This window comes from Tiliqua scincoides, chromosome 2, assembly GCF_035046505.1.
Source record: "Tiliqua scincoides isolate rTilSci1 chromosome 2, rTilSci1.hap2, whole genome shotgun sequence".
NCBI classification, from domain to species: domain Eukaryota; kingdom Metazoa; phylum Chordata; class Lepidosauria; order Squamata; family Scincidae; genus Tiliqua; species Tiliqua scincoides.
Window position 1 is genome coordinate 156,192,629 of NC_089822.1, and position 17,634 is coordinate 156,210,262.

Consider the following 17,634-nt stretch of genomic DNA (forward strand, 5'->3'; position numbering starts at 1 on the left):
ATGGACATCTTAATTCTCCAGGGCATATTAACAATCAGCTTGATCCTCGGTATGAAAATGAAAACCTGACCTTAGTTGAGATTAGGAAAAGGGAGACTCTGCCAGCTTTGGGTCAAAATTAATTTGCATGTTTTAATGATGTTTTAAATTGGTCATCCACTTGATAGCTAGTTTGCTGTTCTGCAGTGCAGTTTCTTCTGAGATGCCCCAGTATGCATCACTGAGATTATAGCCAGCACATACTATAGCGTTGGCCCAGTTCTATTCCTGGGCAGCGCTGCTCTTGCATTCGCTACCCAGGCAATGGCTAGTTGCGAAAGTGCTGTAAAGCACTTCACAACAGCCCAGTGTTCGTTGCTGCCAGCGTTGAGGCCTGTGCAGGTGCTGGCCTCTTGCACCAGCGGGAGAGGGAGCAGCCACCAGACGGGGTAAGTGCAGTGCCTGGTGGCGGGCAGGCATAATGGGTGTGGGGAGGGGGTGTTTCTAGGTCGGGGAGGGACTAATATCAGAACACCCCTCCATGGACAAGGGGCTGTAGCAGGGTTTCCATGGACACTGGGAGCATTACTGAGAAGGCCTGCACCAGTATAGCATTGCCTGACTGCTAGCATTTCTCCTCCCCTCTTGTGCTGGACAGGCTTATGATACAGCAGTCATTGTACTGACCTTGGTGTGCTGTCGCGCAGCGTCCAAGTAGAATTGGGCTAATGATTTATTCATATGCTGCATTTTCCATACTACATTGTGCTCAAAGCTGTTCACGGAAAATATAAGAGAATCACTACCCACAATACATCAGAATAGCCATAATACATATCCATTACAGCATATCATTAACAATTAAACAATTATTTTAAAGTGTGCAGAGTCTGATCCCAACTGTCTACTCTACCTGAGCATCTTCTTGAAACCAACCGATATATACAGTACATCAAAAAACCATGCATCGGATGGAATGTAACCTATGAAAGTTTATGCTACAATAAATGTGCTAGTCTGTAAGATGCCACAAGATACCCCTTTTTTCGGCTACAGACTTAATGCATCTACCTTTTTGGAAGCCAGTATATAAATTATTTGTGGCTTTTTTTTAAATTTTGTAATATACTATTGACTTTAATTCCTGTTACTGAAAAATGCTGCAGTTAATGTTATGGGATTTCAGCTACGCTATGAGTCATCTGCAGGCAAATTAAATGAATGCACAGCAAAAATCAGCACTATGCTATCACAGCACAACCACATCATCGAATGGTGTTGCTAGATCAACATTTCAAAGTCATGTGCGAAATTTGAGAGTCTCAGGACAGGAATTGTGATCAAAGCGCTACAAAAATGGACAATACTAAAAACCAAAATACTTTCATTAGATCTAGCAGGTATTGTGGAATCTGGGAAGTTCCTTAAGACATTTACTATACATCTAGCAACCTTGCTACCATTCTGAATGTTGCTTCCTTGTCACCACCATACCTAGGGCTGAGCTCAACCCTCACCCAGCCAATCTACTCTGCATCACCTTTCCAACAGTAGCCATTGGCCACTGGTTGTGCTGTTGAAGGAGCAGCATTTTGGGACCTGGGAGTTAACATTTACGTACTTATCTCTGGACAGAGCACTAGAGACAGTATCAAAACTGCACTTAGGACTGAACTTTTAACGTGTTTTTTTTTCCTTTCAAAACATCACTCATGTTTGTGATGTCACTTTGACCAGTGTTCTTCAACCTTGGGGTTGGGACCCAAATGGGGTCATGAAGCCTCAGTTGTGGGGTCGCAGCAATTTACAGGAATGAAAAAGGTTGAAGACCACTGGACTAGAGCACCACCAGGTAAAGGGGGAGGCATCTGGTGTACCCTTTTAGGGACTAGGAGATTGTGTCCCAATCCTGCTGATTTTTAGCAGTTATGCTAAAATAGCTTTCACTACTGCACATGGTAACTTTTTCTACTCTAATATTTGGTTACAGCGAATAGTGTTGGCAGGGCATAACAAGGATGGGGAGTGGGTAGCAATGGGGATGGGAGTGTGCAGATAGGATCCTGGGGGCAGGATTGATGGTTGGGGTCCCCAGTCTCATACTTTATTTATATATTGGAGTCATAGCATGAAAAAAGTTGATGACCACTGATTTTGACACTCATTGCGAACAGGCCATACTGCAATTTTCAAAAAAAGACAAAATTGACATTTTGATTCCCCCTGAAAATCTGGCTTAAATTATTACTAAGAACATTTATATACAGGCATGCTGCAGTATCCATGGGGGTTCAGTTCCAGAGCCCCCTGCAGTTAAGTGAAACTGCAGATACCAGGGAACACCCTCCACCCTCTGGAGGTGATGGAATCTAAGCTCAGCTCTGCTGAATCCAAAGCCCCATGGCTAGCCGACTGCACATGGGCTTCTTTACTCTGCACCTGCTATTTAGCCAGTGCAGAGTCAAGTAACCCCATTGCAGGGGAAGGGGATGAATGTCCTCTTCCCTCAGGGGGTGTTGGGAGCTGCTGGAGTGTAATGGAAATGTGAAAGATCCCTGGAGGTGATAGGGCGTGATGTCAACAGTGGCCCCTTGCTCTGACAGGCAAGCATGGAGTTAAAACCTAGGCTTTGAGCAGTGAGTATGCTGCACAGCTGCAGCCACTTGGAGGCAACAAGGTCTTCAAGGATTAAAGCAGCACCTGGAGCAGTCAGCTTGTAGGTGTAGCTTGGGGAGAGACTGAGAGCCCAATCCTATCCATACTTTCCTGGGAGTAAGACCCATTTACCATAAAGGAATTGACTTCTGAGTAGACATGCATAGGATTGGGCTGTCAGAGAGCAAGACTGTTGGAGACACTGTTGGAGACACTCGAGACTAGTGTGTGGTTGCCATGCCCAAGAGCTGCAAGACGTTGCTGCAGTGACCAGAGAAACTGCTGGTGGGAGAGGGAAGGAAAGAGGATCTCTGCAGGTTGAACAGGCAAGCCACCCTGGTGGTGGGGCAGTACCCAACAGTGCTTTCTGCAGAATTGGGGCTATTTTGAATGAAGAGGGGAACTAATTAGTTTGAAGTGGGTATAAGTTCTCTAGGCCAGGTTTGGAAAGGGAATTTGGCAAAACAAGTGGCCATAGGATGCAGTGGCAGCCCTTTTGGCACTGCTGCAGCCCTGGGCAGCTCAGGAATTGGGCTGTTGGGGCGCAATCCTGAGGTGCCCATGTCTTGCAATGGCCCAGGAGGGTCACAAATGTGCTCACAAGGCACATATGTGCCTCCTCGGGAGGAAGCCAGGCCGGCACTCAGAGGAGCACTGGCCTGGGGAGGCTGACATAAGCCTCTGAGCCAGCTTCCTCGCTGAGGCTTGTGTTAGCCTGGCTATATAGGATTGCTGTGTAAATTAATTTTTATGTAAGACTGCTGATGTAAACAGAAGTTTTCAGACACATTTCTTTTCCAATTTTACAACTGATAGGTTAGAACCAAACAGTGATTTGTTTATGAATCAGTAGCACTGAAAAAAGAAATTGTTGAAATCATTATACTCTTGATAACAAAGTAAGAGTGTTGCATTAACTTTATGGTATCAAATCATGAGTTGGGTGTAAATCAAGGGCCTTGACCATTATCACTCTATATGAAAGGGCTGCATGCAACAGAATATGAACAGCACCAGTCAGTGACAGTGCTGGAATTCCCAGCCTTAACTCCCCTTTATAGTCACTCCTCTCTCATTTAATCCCTCTAATATCTGAAATTGACCAACATTCATCTTCCATCTGTTAATGTAGCTACAGTCCAAACCTGAACTCGATGGGATTTTCTCCCTTAGGAAACCCATGGGGATTGTTGTACAATGCAAGTCTATGCAAGTTTACTCATTCATAAATCCTAATGTGTTCAATGACACTCCCAAATAAGTGTGTCTATATGCATTTCTAATCAAGAGTAAACCCCCATTAAACACAGTGGGCTTACTTCTGAGTAAACATGCACAGGGGATTGGACTACACACCTCTCTAAACTTGCACATTGCAGAGGAAAGCTAGGAAATGACATGGGTTTGCAAGAAACAGCTGGAATAAACTAGAAAGAGACCTGTGAGGAAGAGATTAGTGCATTTGCAGTCTATTCCTTTACACTTTTCTTGGGTTTGTGTGTTCTGATTTTAAGTGATGCTCAGGGCTTTGTTTTTTTTAACATATCCTTTTGTATGGAAATTGGCAGAAGTCATCCATGCAACTCTACCCATGGTTGCACACAATCCAATATAAGTCCTGCTGGATCGGGCCAAAGGCCCATCTAATCCAGCCTCCTCTATCTCACAGTGGCCCACCAGATGCCTCAAGGAGCACACAAGTCAACAAGCGACCTGCATCCTGGTGCCCTTCCTTGCATCTGGGGGGAGTGCTTGATAATGTAAGAAAAATTAATATAATGCAAGAAAAAAGTAACTTAAGAAAACAGAGCTTGACAATGTAAGATGAACATAAAAGACAGCTAATTGTGCCAAATTGAGATTGACAACATGGGGGGGGGGCGGAAGGAGGAAACAGGAAAAGCTCAGTGGGTGGTCACCCTAACTAAGGGGGCAAATAAGAACATAAGAAGAGCCCTGCTGGATCAAGCCAAAGGCCCATCTAGTCCAGTTTCCTGTATCTCAGTGGCCCACTAGATGCCTCACACAAAGACCACAAGAGGCCTGCATCCTGGTGTCCTCCCTTGCACCTGGCCTTCTGAGGTAGCCTCCTTCTAAAACCAGGAGATGGCACATCCCCATCACGGCTTGTGACCTGTGATGGACTCTTCCTGCAGAAATCTGTCCAATTCCCTTTTAAAGGCATCACCACATCCTGTGGCAAGGAGTTCCACAGACTTACTACATGCTGGGTAAAGAAATAGTTTCCTTTGTCTGTCCTAACTCTCCCAACACTCAATTTTAGTGGTTGTCCCTGGTTATGGTGTTGTGTGAGAGGGAAAAGAGCATCTCCATCCACCCCCTGCATCATTTCTCACTCATTTCTCATCATCCACCTTCTCACCGGGTCTCTGCATCCCTCACCCCAGCAGTGACCGCCCACAAGTCTGGAACAGGCGGGGGGGGGGAGCTTCAGCGGAACCTTGGTGGCTCGGGGACCTGTTTCCAGCCGGACTCCTTTCCTGAGCGCACTCAGTACGGCACCCGTTCCAAGATGGCGGGGTCCGCTGTACGCTGCCTGCGGCTGCTCCCTTCAAGGGCTTCTCGCTGCTTCCCGTGCCGAGCCGTCGCCTCCGCCGGCCCGGCGCCCGGCTCCGAATACCGGAGCGAGTACAGTCTGGACAGGCTCTACCCGCCGCAACAGAAGGGGAGCGACGCCGCAAAGGTTGGCACGGGGGGGGGGAGAGTTGGAAGAGCACCAGGAGATGCTCCTCGTGGGTGGCTGCCGTACGGAGAGGCTCTCTGTCTGCAGGAGCTCAGCGCCCTGCAAACTGCAGGAGCTGAGCTATTGGCGGGGCAATGAGCAGCTGTCTGGGTTTTGAGTAGCCTCAGGGCTTGAGGCGGCTGGTTCCCTGATCTTTCCACACACACACACACCCACTTTCATTGGAGGCTCTGCTTGGCTGCTACGGGAGCCACCAAAAATTGGGTCACGACCCACCTGTGGGTCCTGAGCAGATGTCATAACCACGAAAGAGGACCAGGCACCCCAAAATGTAGGACATAAAAAAACGTAGGGCATGATGAAATAAAAGCTAAAAACACTCTTTTATTGATTTCACACGGTTAATTTAAACACCTTATTATTTACTTATTATTATGTCCTTGTCTATTATTAAATTCAAATCTGTATCACATATAATTTATTACACCTCATTACCCAAGAAGGTTATGCACTGCTTGTAGGGGTCTGCTCACAGGGAAAAGAAGGACATTTAAGTTGTTTTCCAGGACACGAGGCTTTTAAAAAAGGGCATGGTGTACCGGTTTTGTGAATGTCTTCCAATTATGGCAGCAGTATAGTACTTGGATCAACCATTCTCAGTGGGAGCCATATAGCCGCCCCTCCTGGGGAGCCCTGGCACATTTGGATGTTTAAGCATTCTTGGTATTCAATAATAACTTATTTTAATGTGTATCTGTTCACCTTGTATCCTTGTTTGACAGGGAGCCCCTGAAACATGAGAAGAACTCCTGAGTGGCTGTAGCCAAACAAACAAAAGCTGAGAGTGACTGGGTTAGCTAACAAGTTTTTATTTTTAAGACCTTGGTGATCTATATCTGCTTCAGTAAGACAGAATCACCTGAAGTTTTCATGATGACCTCACTGCAGTGAAAGTAGCCTTATGATCAATGTCTTAAAAATCAAAACTGAAGGAAAGGAAAGAATGTGCTTTTCTTATTTTATGACTTGTCCTTATTACGGACACTTAATGAATCAGTTAAGTACCTGTACTTTCAATGTGCAGAAAACAGAGTGTTCTAAGCAAGGTATATATACAATAAATAGAAAACTGTGTTCATTAATAATGTCACAGAAATGGGAGATTTTGTATGAATTTTTATTTACTTTATTCATAATAATAATTTTTTTTTAATGTCTGTGGTGCTGTGTAAAGTAATCTTAAAATTGGAGATCCTGCCTGTGGCCTTACATATCTTTTAAATTATCTTTGTGTTACAGAACTGGGCAAAGGAGAAGGTTTCTAACATTCCTGTGGGTAAGTCCAGGACATAGGAGAAATTCCTTTCTCTTCTCCAGATTTTTAAAAAAGACCTATCTTAATTTTGTTGAAGTTACAATTCCTTTTCCTGATTCATTTTACAACACAGAATTGAGACTGTTGTGTTAGATTCACAGGGAAGGAATTGTTATCTTCTGCACGTCCTTACTATTTAAATTGTTGTGATTTCCGTTCTGTAGTATGCTTGCTATTGAATCTAACTGAAATGTTGACTTCATAAGCTATAAACATTTTGATAGAATAGGAAGGGATATACGGTATATTCAAAACAGTGACTGCAATCCTATGTACTCCTCCACTGGTAGAATTTACTGTATTTCCAAGGAACTTACATCTGTGTAAAAATGCATGGAGTTAAGCTGATTGCCTCAGAAAATGAAAGAGAATTATTGAGGAGCAATTACAATGCTTCTTATAATTCATTGTAATTGCTTCTTTAAAGGACTGTCTATGTGGGTATTACTCCTTCCAGTAAGTTTCAAATTTGACTTTTCAAATACCCTTAGCCCTCCTCATAAAACAATGTTCTCTCTTTTCCCCCTTCTAAATAAATACCACCCATGAACATGTATCTGTTCAGTCATTCCTTTTGCTATAATGCTGATTAGTCACTTATTTTTGTCTTCCAGACCGTTTGTCTATATCCTATTGCCGGAGTAGTGGCCCAGGAGGCCAGAATGTTAATAAAGGTACAACGCTATCAAAGCAGATATGAAAAACCATAAATAGGTACTTGATCTGGATGCTAAGTCTGGAAGGTTTGAGATAATTTTTACTTAACAGTAAGCTTCAGTGAACTTAGTGAGGTTTAGTTCTGGGTAAATATGCATAGGGTAAGGCTGCATGTCTTACTCATGACTTCATTGGCAATTGTCTCTCTGAGATTGAGAACTGAATATTCTTGCATTGGAAAAAAACTCCCTTTCAACTTTAGGAAGCACAGAAGGTCGGTGTTCTTTGTTCCCTGTCTTGAGTTATTTGACTTAAATACGTCAGTAGAACAATGTTAATTCATTGTTATTTTGTCAGTGGCTAACTTGACAGTCTATGATAGTAGAGATCAGTAAAACCTCATTGAAGTATCATTATATCTATAAGTAAAAATTAGAATCTTGAGATTTTAAAAATGCTATCCTGTACTATCCCAAAATGTTTGCTCAGGCATGAAAACTGATAGGCAAAGTCAGATAATGCACCAAGGAATGCTCAGAAATCAACAGACAACCTAAATGCATTATTTTCAGATTTCATGAGCTTGACAGTATTCTTAGGGCACAATCGTAACCAACTTTCCAGCACCAAGGTAAGGGCAATGTAGCTCTGCGGTAAGGGAACAAATATTCCTTTATCGTGAGGAGGCCACTGTGACTGCCATCCACCTGCAGGATGTGGCACACGCCCCGTTGGCACAGTTGTGACAGCGTGGGAAAGTTGGTTATGATTTGGGCCTTGGTTGCTTAGGCGATGCAGTGAGTGAGAAGGGAAGCTTCTCATGCTAGGAACTGTTTTCTGGAAATGAACTGCCCTGTAAAGTTAAATAGCAAACAGGGTACCTGTCAGCAAGATCAAGTGAGTGGTTATGGAAAGAGCGGTTTTAAGTTGGATGCATACAGCTGTAGGGCTATGATATAACTCTTTTAGCTATGAACAACTCTTCATTTGTTTGTTGTAATCATTGTTGTTTTTCTTCCATCCCCAGTGAATACCAAGGCAGAAGTCCGATTCCATTTGGCATCAGCAGATTGGATTGCTGAAGATGTGAGACAGAACATGGCAGTAATGGTAACTCTCAGTATTTACCTTTCCCTTTCTAGGTACTTCACAAGTTGTTGAGTCCAGTAATATAGGAGTTTGGCTCCTGATTGCCAAAAGTACAGTTTTTTTCACTGTCAATAGGAAATTTCAGGTAGAAATTGTGTGTATATGGAAGCTTGCAAAAGTCATCCAGAAGCAATAGTCCAGAATAGTCATACACTCTAGATCAGTGGTTCCCAGACTGTGAATTGGAACCCACTGATGGCTCATGACCTGATTTTTGGTGGATCCTGTAGCAGTTGAGCAGGTTATTATTACTGGTAAATAAATAATATTATTTCTTTCTACAGTAGAACTCCTTTTTCAGTTTCATAAAGTTAGGTGGGTCCTGACAGAGAGTGTTATTTTAAAAATAATAATAATAATAATAACTTTATTTTTACCCCGCCTTTCTCCCCAAAGGTACTCAAGGCGGCTTACAACAGCTTAAAACAGATTAAAAACATAATTTAAAAACAGATAAAAGCATATTAACACATATCATAAAAACAGTAGTCAGATAAAAAGTAGTAAAAAGGTAAAAAGAGCATAGAGCAGCAAGTCATAAAAAAATCAGGCCTGTAAAAAATTTAAAGATGTTGAAAAGATGTTAAAAAGGCTGAGAACTCAGAAGGCTTGTTTAAACAGAAGGGTCTTCAGGCCTCGCCGAAAAGTCTCAAGAGAGGGAGCCATTCTTAAGTCAAGGGGAAGGGAATTCCATAGCTTTGGTGCCACTACTGAGAAGGTCCTATTTCTAGCCGCCGTCCCACGTACCTCCCTAGGCGGCGGCACTTGTAAAAAGGCCTTCTCTGATGACCTAAGAGGACAAGCCGGATTGTACCGAAGTAGGCGATCTCTAAGATACCCTGGCCCAGAGCAGTATAGGGCTTTAAAGGTCAAAACCAGCACCTTGAATTGGGCCTGGAAACAAATGGGCAGCCAATGCAGCCGCTGGAGAAGCGGACTGACAGAGTCAAACCACCTACCTCCAGTAACCACACAGGCCGCCGCATTCTCCACTAATTGCAGTTTCCGAACCGTCTTCAAGGGCAGCCCCACATAGATCGTGTTACAATAATTTAACCTCGATGTCACCGTGGCATGGATCACCGTAGCCAGGTCTGCACGATCCAAGTATGGCCGCAACTGGCGCACCAGCCAAAGCTGAGCGAAGGCCCCCCTATCCACAGCCGCCACCTGGGAATCCAGGAGCAGCTGCGAGTCCAGGTGGACCCCCCAAGCTGCGGACCTGCTCCTTCAGGGGGAGTGCAACCCCATTCAGCGCAGGGGGTCCCAGAGCTAACATTTTTAGAAACCACTACTCCAGATGGAGCAGGTAAGACTCATTGAAATCAGTGGGACCAAATGTGAGGTACACACTTGTGTCTTTATGGTAAAAGACTCATCAGACTTGGGATATTCATTAAACATACTGTAGATACTCGCCTATACGGCAATAAATTTGTGCCCCAAACTCACGAGAGAATCGCCCCCTCATCTTATCTCTGCAGTCACCCAGCGGACGGAGGGGGCGAGGGGACCATTTGCAGGGGGGGGGCTTGGTGGGAGGATGGGCAGCTCTGTCTCCCCCCAGCCTGCACCCTGCCTGTTGCGCCTGGAACCTGGGAGGAGGCAGGGCATGGGGGTCTGCCTGCCCGCTGTCGCTCCCCCACACCTTCTCAGATCCCTCCATGCGCACACCCCGCCACAGTCCTGCTGCCCGCAGGGACAGGGAGCAGAGCAGGGGTGTCCTGTGCTGCTCCCTGTGAAGTGCTCCCCGGTGCCTGCCTCCCTGCTGGCTGCAGCACAGGTCATTCTCCGAGTGCTCCCTGCTCTCCGTTGGTCCAGCAGGCAGTGGCAGTAGCCAGGACGTGCCTGCTCCACTCCCTGCCCCCGCAGGCAGCGGGACTGTGGCAGGGAGTGCAGACGGAGGGCTGTGACAGGCGAGGGAGCATCGCTGTTAGGCTGCCCTCCCATGCCCTGCGCCCTCCGGGGCTCCAGGTGCAATAGGCTGGGTGCAGGCTGGGGGGAGGCACAGCTGCTCATCCTATTACTGAGTTCCCCCCCCCCCCGGTGCAAATGGCCCCCTCCATCTGCCTGGGTGACTGCCCTGCATGCCCTGGCTCCTCTGGCTCTAGGAACGATGAGGGGAGCGGCTGGGTGCAGGCTGGCAGGAGGTGTAGCTGCCAGGAACTCCACACGAGGCCCGGAGGCGCTGGTGCCCTTCCTCCACAGAGGGTCTGCTTCCAAGTAAATCAGGTGCAACTATGTGCAGCTGCACTTGCTCAGTCACTCCTTGTTGCTTGTCTCTCTACTGCAAACTGAATTGCACACTCCCAGTTGTGTGTTCTACATAGAGCTTTTGGCTTAAGGCACCAGGCACTTTAAAGAAGGATTTCATTAATGTTTCTACTGGTATGCTGTTTCCAGTGTACTTAGAGCCCAATCCTAGGCTTGTCTACTCAGAAGTAACTCCCAGTAAAGTCAGTGAGGCTTACTCCCAGGAAAGTGTGGATGGGATTGTGGCCTTACTCTGATAGTGTTTACAAATGGTTGTTGAGAGTACAATTTTAAAAATTAGTGAATAAAAATGTATCTTATGATCTATGAGATAGATCATAGTTTTTAATAAATTAGAGACTATTTTTAATACTGTTTAGCTATACGATGTATACATACTATGTATACATCATATAGCAAAAACTATCAAAAATGGTGTATGTATGTATACATACTATGTATGTATAGATGTATACATACTATGTATGTATACTGTGTTTTTAATACTATGTTTTTAATAAATTAGTGACTGTACAGTTCTTAGGTAACAATTACTGGTAGGTTATTTTTCAGGATCTGGCTCGGGTAAATCAGACAAAATTAGTCAAACTCAGACACCCCCCTAAGTTTAACCCCCGACTTATCTGAGGGTCATATAAAATCCCATGAATTTTTTGGATCAAAGCTTGCCCTCAACTTATCTGTGGGATCGACTTATGGGCAAGTGTCTGCGGTATATTAGCAGAGGGTCTTTACTAACACAGGCTGGACACATTCCATCTCTGATGACATCATTGTCGGGTAGCCCAATCCTGAGCTGCCTGGGGTGCAGGGCTGCGGCGGCACCGAAAATGGCTGCAGCCGTATCCTGCGCACTTTGAGCAACTGCAGGCAGCACCTTGGGAGAAGGGGACTTTTGCCCTTTCTCCCAGGTAAACGCAGTATCCCTGCAATGGGGCTACTCGATTCATCGCCAACAAAAAGGTTGGCCGTGAATCAAGTGCCCCCGTGTCGGGCGGTAAGCTAACGTGGAGGCTTTGGATCCTGTGGCGTGTTGCTCCACCGGTCCCGCCTCCCTCCTCCTGCCTCCCTGGAACACCTCTGCCCGCCTTCCCCGTCCTCAGAATACCTCCACCCCCCAAGCCCCTGCTTACCGCTCCCAGTGCTGGGCTACCATCAGCACATGCCTGGCATTAGGCCCCACAAACGTGCCTTATGGCACTTTTGCGACAGTGCACGCTGGCAGTGAGCCGGTGCACCAAGCCCAGGATTGGGCTCATCACGTATGGCATTGTAGACACCCCTGTCAAATTCAGCACAATCTCTCAGCCAGCTTCTGTCTTTCAAAGACCTTGGACGAGTATGTGTAGTTGTTCTTTCAGACTGTTCGTGTTAATGTCTCTAAATCCAAGAAAGCCGTCGTGAACCATTTTTAAAGGGTGTGATAACCTGAGCTGTGGGGGTTGCAGTTTTCCTCATTGTGCATCTAGCATAACCAACTCACTGAGAACCGACCCACACGCAGTTCAAGGTGAACTATTCCCACACTTGGTTCTGACCTATTTGTATTTCTCAACTCTGTTGAAGACATTATCATTCAGACTTGTCTGAATGTGTCTTCCCCATTGATCCCAGTTCTCTGTGAGTAGAAAATTGACACAGAGGTTATGAATATATGTTAAGGCAATATCCGCAAGACACATCCAATGTCTGTGAAAACAGTGCCATCGATGATGGGATCTGTCGAGCTGAGGCAGCAAAGATTCTTCAGTAACGTTTTGGAATATCCCAGATCTGATTGTTTTTTAATCATCAATAGGAAATTGTGCAAATTTACTCATGAGAAATTCTACTGCCTTAAGTGTAACTTTTACCAGCTCTATGTGGGCTGTGTGAGGGCAGGAAAAGGTGTGGGCATGCTAAGCACTAGATGCTACTCCCCTTGGTCCTCCTGAGACTCACTTGCTCTCTTTTTCTCTGACAACATGTTATTACCAAATCACACTGCACACTAGTGTAACCCTTTCGTTAAGGGCTGTACTTTCAGAAGAGAGTATCAGACATCGTTACCAAAAGGGCTGTTTTGTTTAGGGGAATTATTACACTACCCTTATTGGAACCTCAGGATCGCAGGCTGGATAACAAGAAGGTGTAATGCAGAGAAATTCCCTTTTGCTTAAAGGAGACTGAGAGAAAGATAACTTTTAATAAAAGATTATAGTTTTATTACAAAAGCACAGAGGTAAACATAATGCACATGAAAAAAGGATAAGTATATGTTTCTTGGTCCTAGTACTTGAATCTAGTGTACCTAGCTTTTATGGTGGTTGCATGTAAAGAGTATTTGGTGCATCCGAGGAAATTAGAAAAAGGAAAGGTTGTAGGGAAGGATTTTAGGGGTCCCTGATCTGCCAATCCCACTTGCTAACTAAAGATGGAGAGAGAAGGGGAGAAAAAAGGGGGGGGGGAAGAAGGGAAAGAGTTTCAGGCGCAAGATAGTTACCTGTCCTGTAGAACAGTGGGGGGGGGGGAAGAGTCCTGTGTAGAGGACCCTCTGACACAACACAGATGTGTTGGTCCTTGGAGGGAGAACCAGAGAGAGTGTGAGGGGAAGCCCTCACTTAAAAGGGTTTTTTTTTTCAGACAGAGCTGAGCTGGATGGTAGCTTGCTTACTACCACCCAGCAGTGGAGTGTGTAAAACATTGAAAGGGTCAGGATGTCCCTTATCAGCAAAATTCAATGGGGGCTAATGGCTGGCTTCCTAGCTGGGAGAACTTAAACAATACCAACACAAGAAGGCAGTTCAAGTTTGCATACAGTTCTTAAACAGTGATTGGATTAGGAGATACTTTTGCATACAGTTCTTAAACAGTGATTGGGTTAAAACAATACAATGAATACAGTAATGTAGGAGACACTTAAACAATGATTTAAGATGCCAGACTGTCCTCCCATAATGTGTGATCACAGGGGGCTGGAGGTTGCCTTGCAACTTGACCAGTTTTGGAAGTGTGTGCTGGGAGACGTTTAGCCTGCATGATGTTTTAGTAACATAACCAGATATAGAGAGAAAATTACAACTAAAAGGAAAAAGGGGATTTTCACGTAACAACATTCCCTTTCATAGCAACTATGTCTGCTTTTCCTATCATTTTTTTAACGGCACATCTCCAGGATAGAAATTAACTCAAATTTTTAAAAAAACTACTCCATAATGAGTTATGTTTTCTTTTCCAGCACAAGAATAAGATTAGTAAATCTGGGGAACTTATTGTCACTTCTGAAGTGAGTCGTTACCAGATGAGGAATTTGGCAGACTGTTTGCAAAAAATCAGAGACATGATTGCAGAAGCCACTGAGAAGCCGAAAATTGTATCCAGAGAGGATGTACAGGCAATCCGAAACAGGTATGAGTCCACTCAGGCAACACTTCATCCAATCAGCATCCATTTGCAGTGACAACTGACAATGATTATAATGTTTCTCAGTGAATGGTGCAACCGTCTGTTACTACCATCAGCTGATCAAAGGATCTTGTTACCTGGGCAAACATCACAAAATTATGTTAAGTCATTAAGCTGTGGACCCAAAAGGCCTGCCTCTCAGACTAGTTTAGTACATAGCAATGATTTCCTTTGCTTTATCTTAAGTCCAGTTAGAGACATTTAAACAGTTTTTCTTTTTTCTTTTATAAATTGTAATATTCATTTACATAAACATAGATTTCCAGATGTCACAATTCAGTTGCAAACTAATAAAACACAATCCAGTCTTACATACCCATTAAGATTAAAACAAGGAGACACTTTCTCTAGCATTCCAGTCCCATATAAAATGCTTTATATTTTTCAAAAAAATCTGTTTTGGCAAGCCATTTGCCTATTGGTTCAGTAAGCTTGTCCATTTCTGTGACTTCAAATACTTTAATCAGCAATTCATTAATTTTTGGTATTGCCACATCTTTCCAGTGCCAAAACTATTTTAGCTGTTGCTACCATTTCCTATCAACAGTTTGTCTTTACATCATAATCAGTTACAGCAATGCCTTGCACTTTTGTCTGATTGGGAACCAGACCATGGATGAAAATCATGTCAAAGCATAGCCTTATTTAGCTTGTAAACTTATTTTGGTTGGTGAAAAACATAAATAGCTATATAACACATGTGGATGCATGTGAAACCAGCAAACAGCAATTAAAGGAAAATAAACATAAGAATGTCATGGAAGGTTGAATGAAATTGGATGAAAGGAAAGCGCATGGATGAAATTTGGAATGTGGTTATAACTGAAAACAGCTGAAAGAGCAAAGTGATGAAAGTCAAGTTCAATAACTTTATTTAATAACCTTTCTTTCAGGGAGTATTTCTAAGCCAAGACTTGTTTGCTGTGTTTAATTGACCTCCATTGACTATGATCTTATTACAGATCATAGCAGTTGCAAAAACTCAGCTTGTGGTATCTGACATTTCCAGCAAGCAGGCTTATATGTTGCACTGCTTTTTAATTGTTTTGGCTACAGCTGTCTTTCTGGGGCCTTTGGGCCCAATCCTATCCAATTTTCCAGTGCTGGTGCAGCCATGTCAATGAGGCATGTGCTACATCCTGTGGTGAGGAGGCAATCACAGAGGGCTCCTCAAGAAACATTCCTTACCTCAGGGCTGCATTGTGGCTGCACCGGTGCTAGAAAGTTGTCTAGGATTGGGTCCTAAGTTGGATAAGGGACCCACATGCAATTTCCTTGTAGTTCCTCATTTGGGTGTTTAACTCAGAAGGTATTTATGAAAAGCTGAGAGTGTGAACTATAAACCAGAAATGTTTCCTTGGGCTGTAGCTCAGTAGCAAAGCACATTACTTACATGCTGAAAGTCCCAGGATTGATCCCTGGCATCTTCAGATAGGGCTAGGAAAGAACAAAACTGCTGTCTGAAATTCAGGAAAGCTCTTGCCAGTCAGCGTAGACAAAAATCAACCTATTCTCAATGGTATAAGTTAGCTTCATACATGCTGAGGTAATATATATAAACTACTTTGAATACTACTTAGCATTTATATAGGTTCTTACGTTCTTATGTTCTTAGTAATTTTTTTGTTTCCCTGATCTGGTCTGGAATTCTCTGGTGACTTCTCTTCATTTTGGGAGAAGATCTATGAGTATATTTCTTTTGTGGAATAAGCTCCTTCCATTGAAATGAACAAGACTGCCTGTATTCACAGGCCCTTCTTGTGTGCATAAAAGTGCATGTGGACTCTGGATTGGAATATATATTTCAGAATTACCTCCTAGTCTCCCTATTGCGTTATAATAAAGCCTAAGTAAGCGTGCAGAATAAATAATTTTGAAATAATTCTCCAGTCTTTCTCTGCATTCCCTTCCCTTTCTGTGTTTTCTCCCTTGTGTTGCTTTTAGATTGTGAGCCCTTGGGACACAAACCTGTCTTTTCACTCTGCGTAAAGCACGTGAATGGTACTACATAAATAGAAGTAACTAATAATGAACTAGGCTTTTTTCTTTCACTTATTTATAAAGACTCACTTTTGCAGAACGTCAGAGTAGCATAAAAAAGAAATGGATCACTTTCATTTTTGAAAAACCACAGCTACTGCAGAACAGAGTCTGCAGACCAGACGTCCTTTAGCTGCACATTATTTTGCTGCTTCTTTGGAATGCTGATCTTTATGACCCCACTACTCATTTTTTGTGTGTCATTCTTGACCTATGTCTTTGACTTTAGGGTGGAGAAGATGAACCGGGAACGTCTCAGACAAAAAAGAATTCACTCCTCTCTGAAGCAAAGCAGGCGTGTGGACTTTGAGTGAATGAACAACCAGGAAACAGAGCATCCTGGGCTATGCTGGACTCTTCTATTTCTTACATTAGGAAAAGAAAAAACTTTTAATGAGTTTGTTATGGAAAAGTAAAACATTAAAACAATGTCTGTTTTCTTGCATTTAATGACAAGAGGATGGATGCTTCATTCACTCAGGACATTTATGGTGGCCTAATATTCCCCTTTGCCTGGCCTTTGATAAAAGCTGGTGCATGGTCACCTACTCATGATTAAACATACCTGTGTGGCTTTCGTTTTCCATAGAGCTCAATACATTTGCTTTGTTAGTTTCATGATCCACCAGAAATCAGGTTGTGTCCCACTGGTGGGTGCTGACCCCCAGTTTGGGAACCACTGCTCTAGCTACTCAAATCCCACCAGTGGTAGTCTCATATTTCGGTTATTTTGAGTTCTCATACCATGACACCTCGTAAGTGTTCAGTTTGAACTGAGAGCTGAAGGAGTTCATTCTGTCAAAAGACTGAGGAGGCAATGAGCAATTGTGGGGCAAGTTCCCACCTTTGCATGTTTGTGGTCTGCCACAAAAATTCACAGCAGATCTCTCAAGTCCCCTTTCCCTCCCTCACTGTAGTGGGCCAACTTCTTTGGCAGGTTTCCTGCTTCTAACATATTTGAAGACACTTTTGTTCATGGGTGTGCCAGAGCCACTGCGCCGAGACTTGAATCAAGTACCGAGTATTCACCCCCTTGACTCGACTGGTTCATAAGTCATAACGGTGGCTGTCACAACTCATCCAGAATCATTTTTTTAGTCTTTTTGAAAAGCAAGTTAAACCCCAGAAGCAGCAGGGGGAAAAGCAACTTTCAACTTTTTCTAACTAGCCCTCTCAATTGAGGGAAGGCTGCCTTTGGAAGTCAAAGGTTTTTGTGTCAGATTTGCTTGATGCTCTTTCTTCATGGTGAAACAAATCACAGGAGCTTTGTTCCCCAATGGCTCAGTAACATTTGCATCCCTAATCAGGTCCTGAGTACTGCACAATATCAAATGTCCTCTGGTGGGCTCCATGACTA

The 17,634-nt window shown here is 43.9% G+C and overlaps 1 protein-coding gene across 1 annotated transcript; it reads left to right on the forward strand.

Annotated features, from left to right (window-relative positions):
- Nucleotides 1–5,144: 5,144 nt before the first annotated feature.
- On the forward strand, nt 5,145–16,706 carry MRPL58 (mitochondrial ribosomal protein L58). Its single transcript, XM_066617146.1, has 6 exons — nt 5,145–5,338; nt 6,638–6,674; nt 7,328–7,387; nt 8,398–8,480; nt 14,011–14,180; nt 16,507–16,706. Exons 1-6 carry the CDS (start codon nt 5,168–5,170, stop codon nt 16,589–16,591), a joined length of 606 nt encoding a protein of 201 aa, XP_066473243.1. The 5' UTR covers nt 5,145–5,167; the 3' UTR covers nt 16,592–16,706.
- Nucleotides 16,707–17,634: the final 928 nt, after the last annotated feature.

Bases quoted from the DNA above. Each gene is read 5' to 3' on its own strand.
- MRPL58 (XM_066617146.1), top strand. From the start codon at position 5,168: ATGGCGGGGTCCGCTGTACGCTGCCTGCGGCTGCTCCCTTCAAGGGCT. The intron at 6,675-7,327 runs GTAAGTCCAGGA...TTTGTCTTCCAG, and splicing joins GGTTTCTAACATTCCTGTGG to ACCGTTTGTCTATATCCTAT. The intron at 7,388-8,397 runs GTACAACGCTAT...TTCCATCCCCAG, and splicing joins AGGCCAGAATGTTAATAAAG to TGAATACCAAGGCAGAAGTC.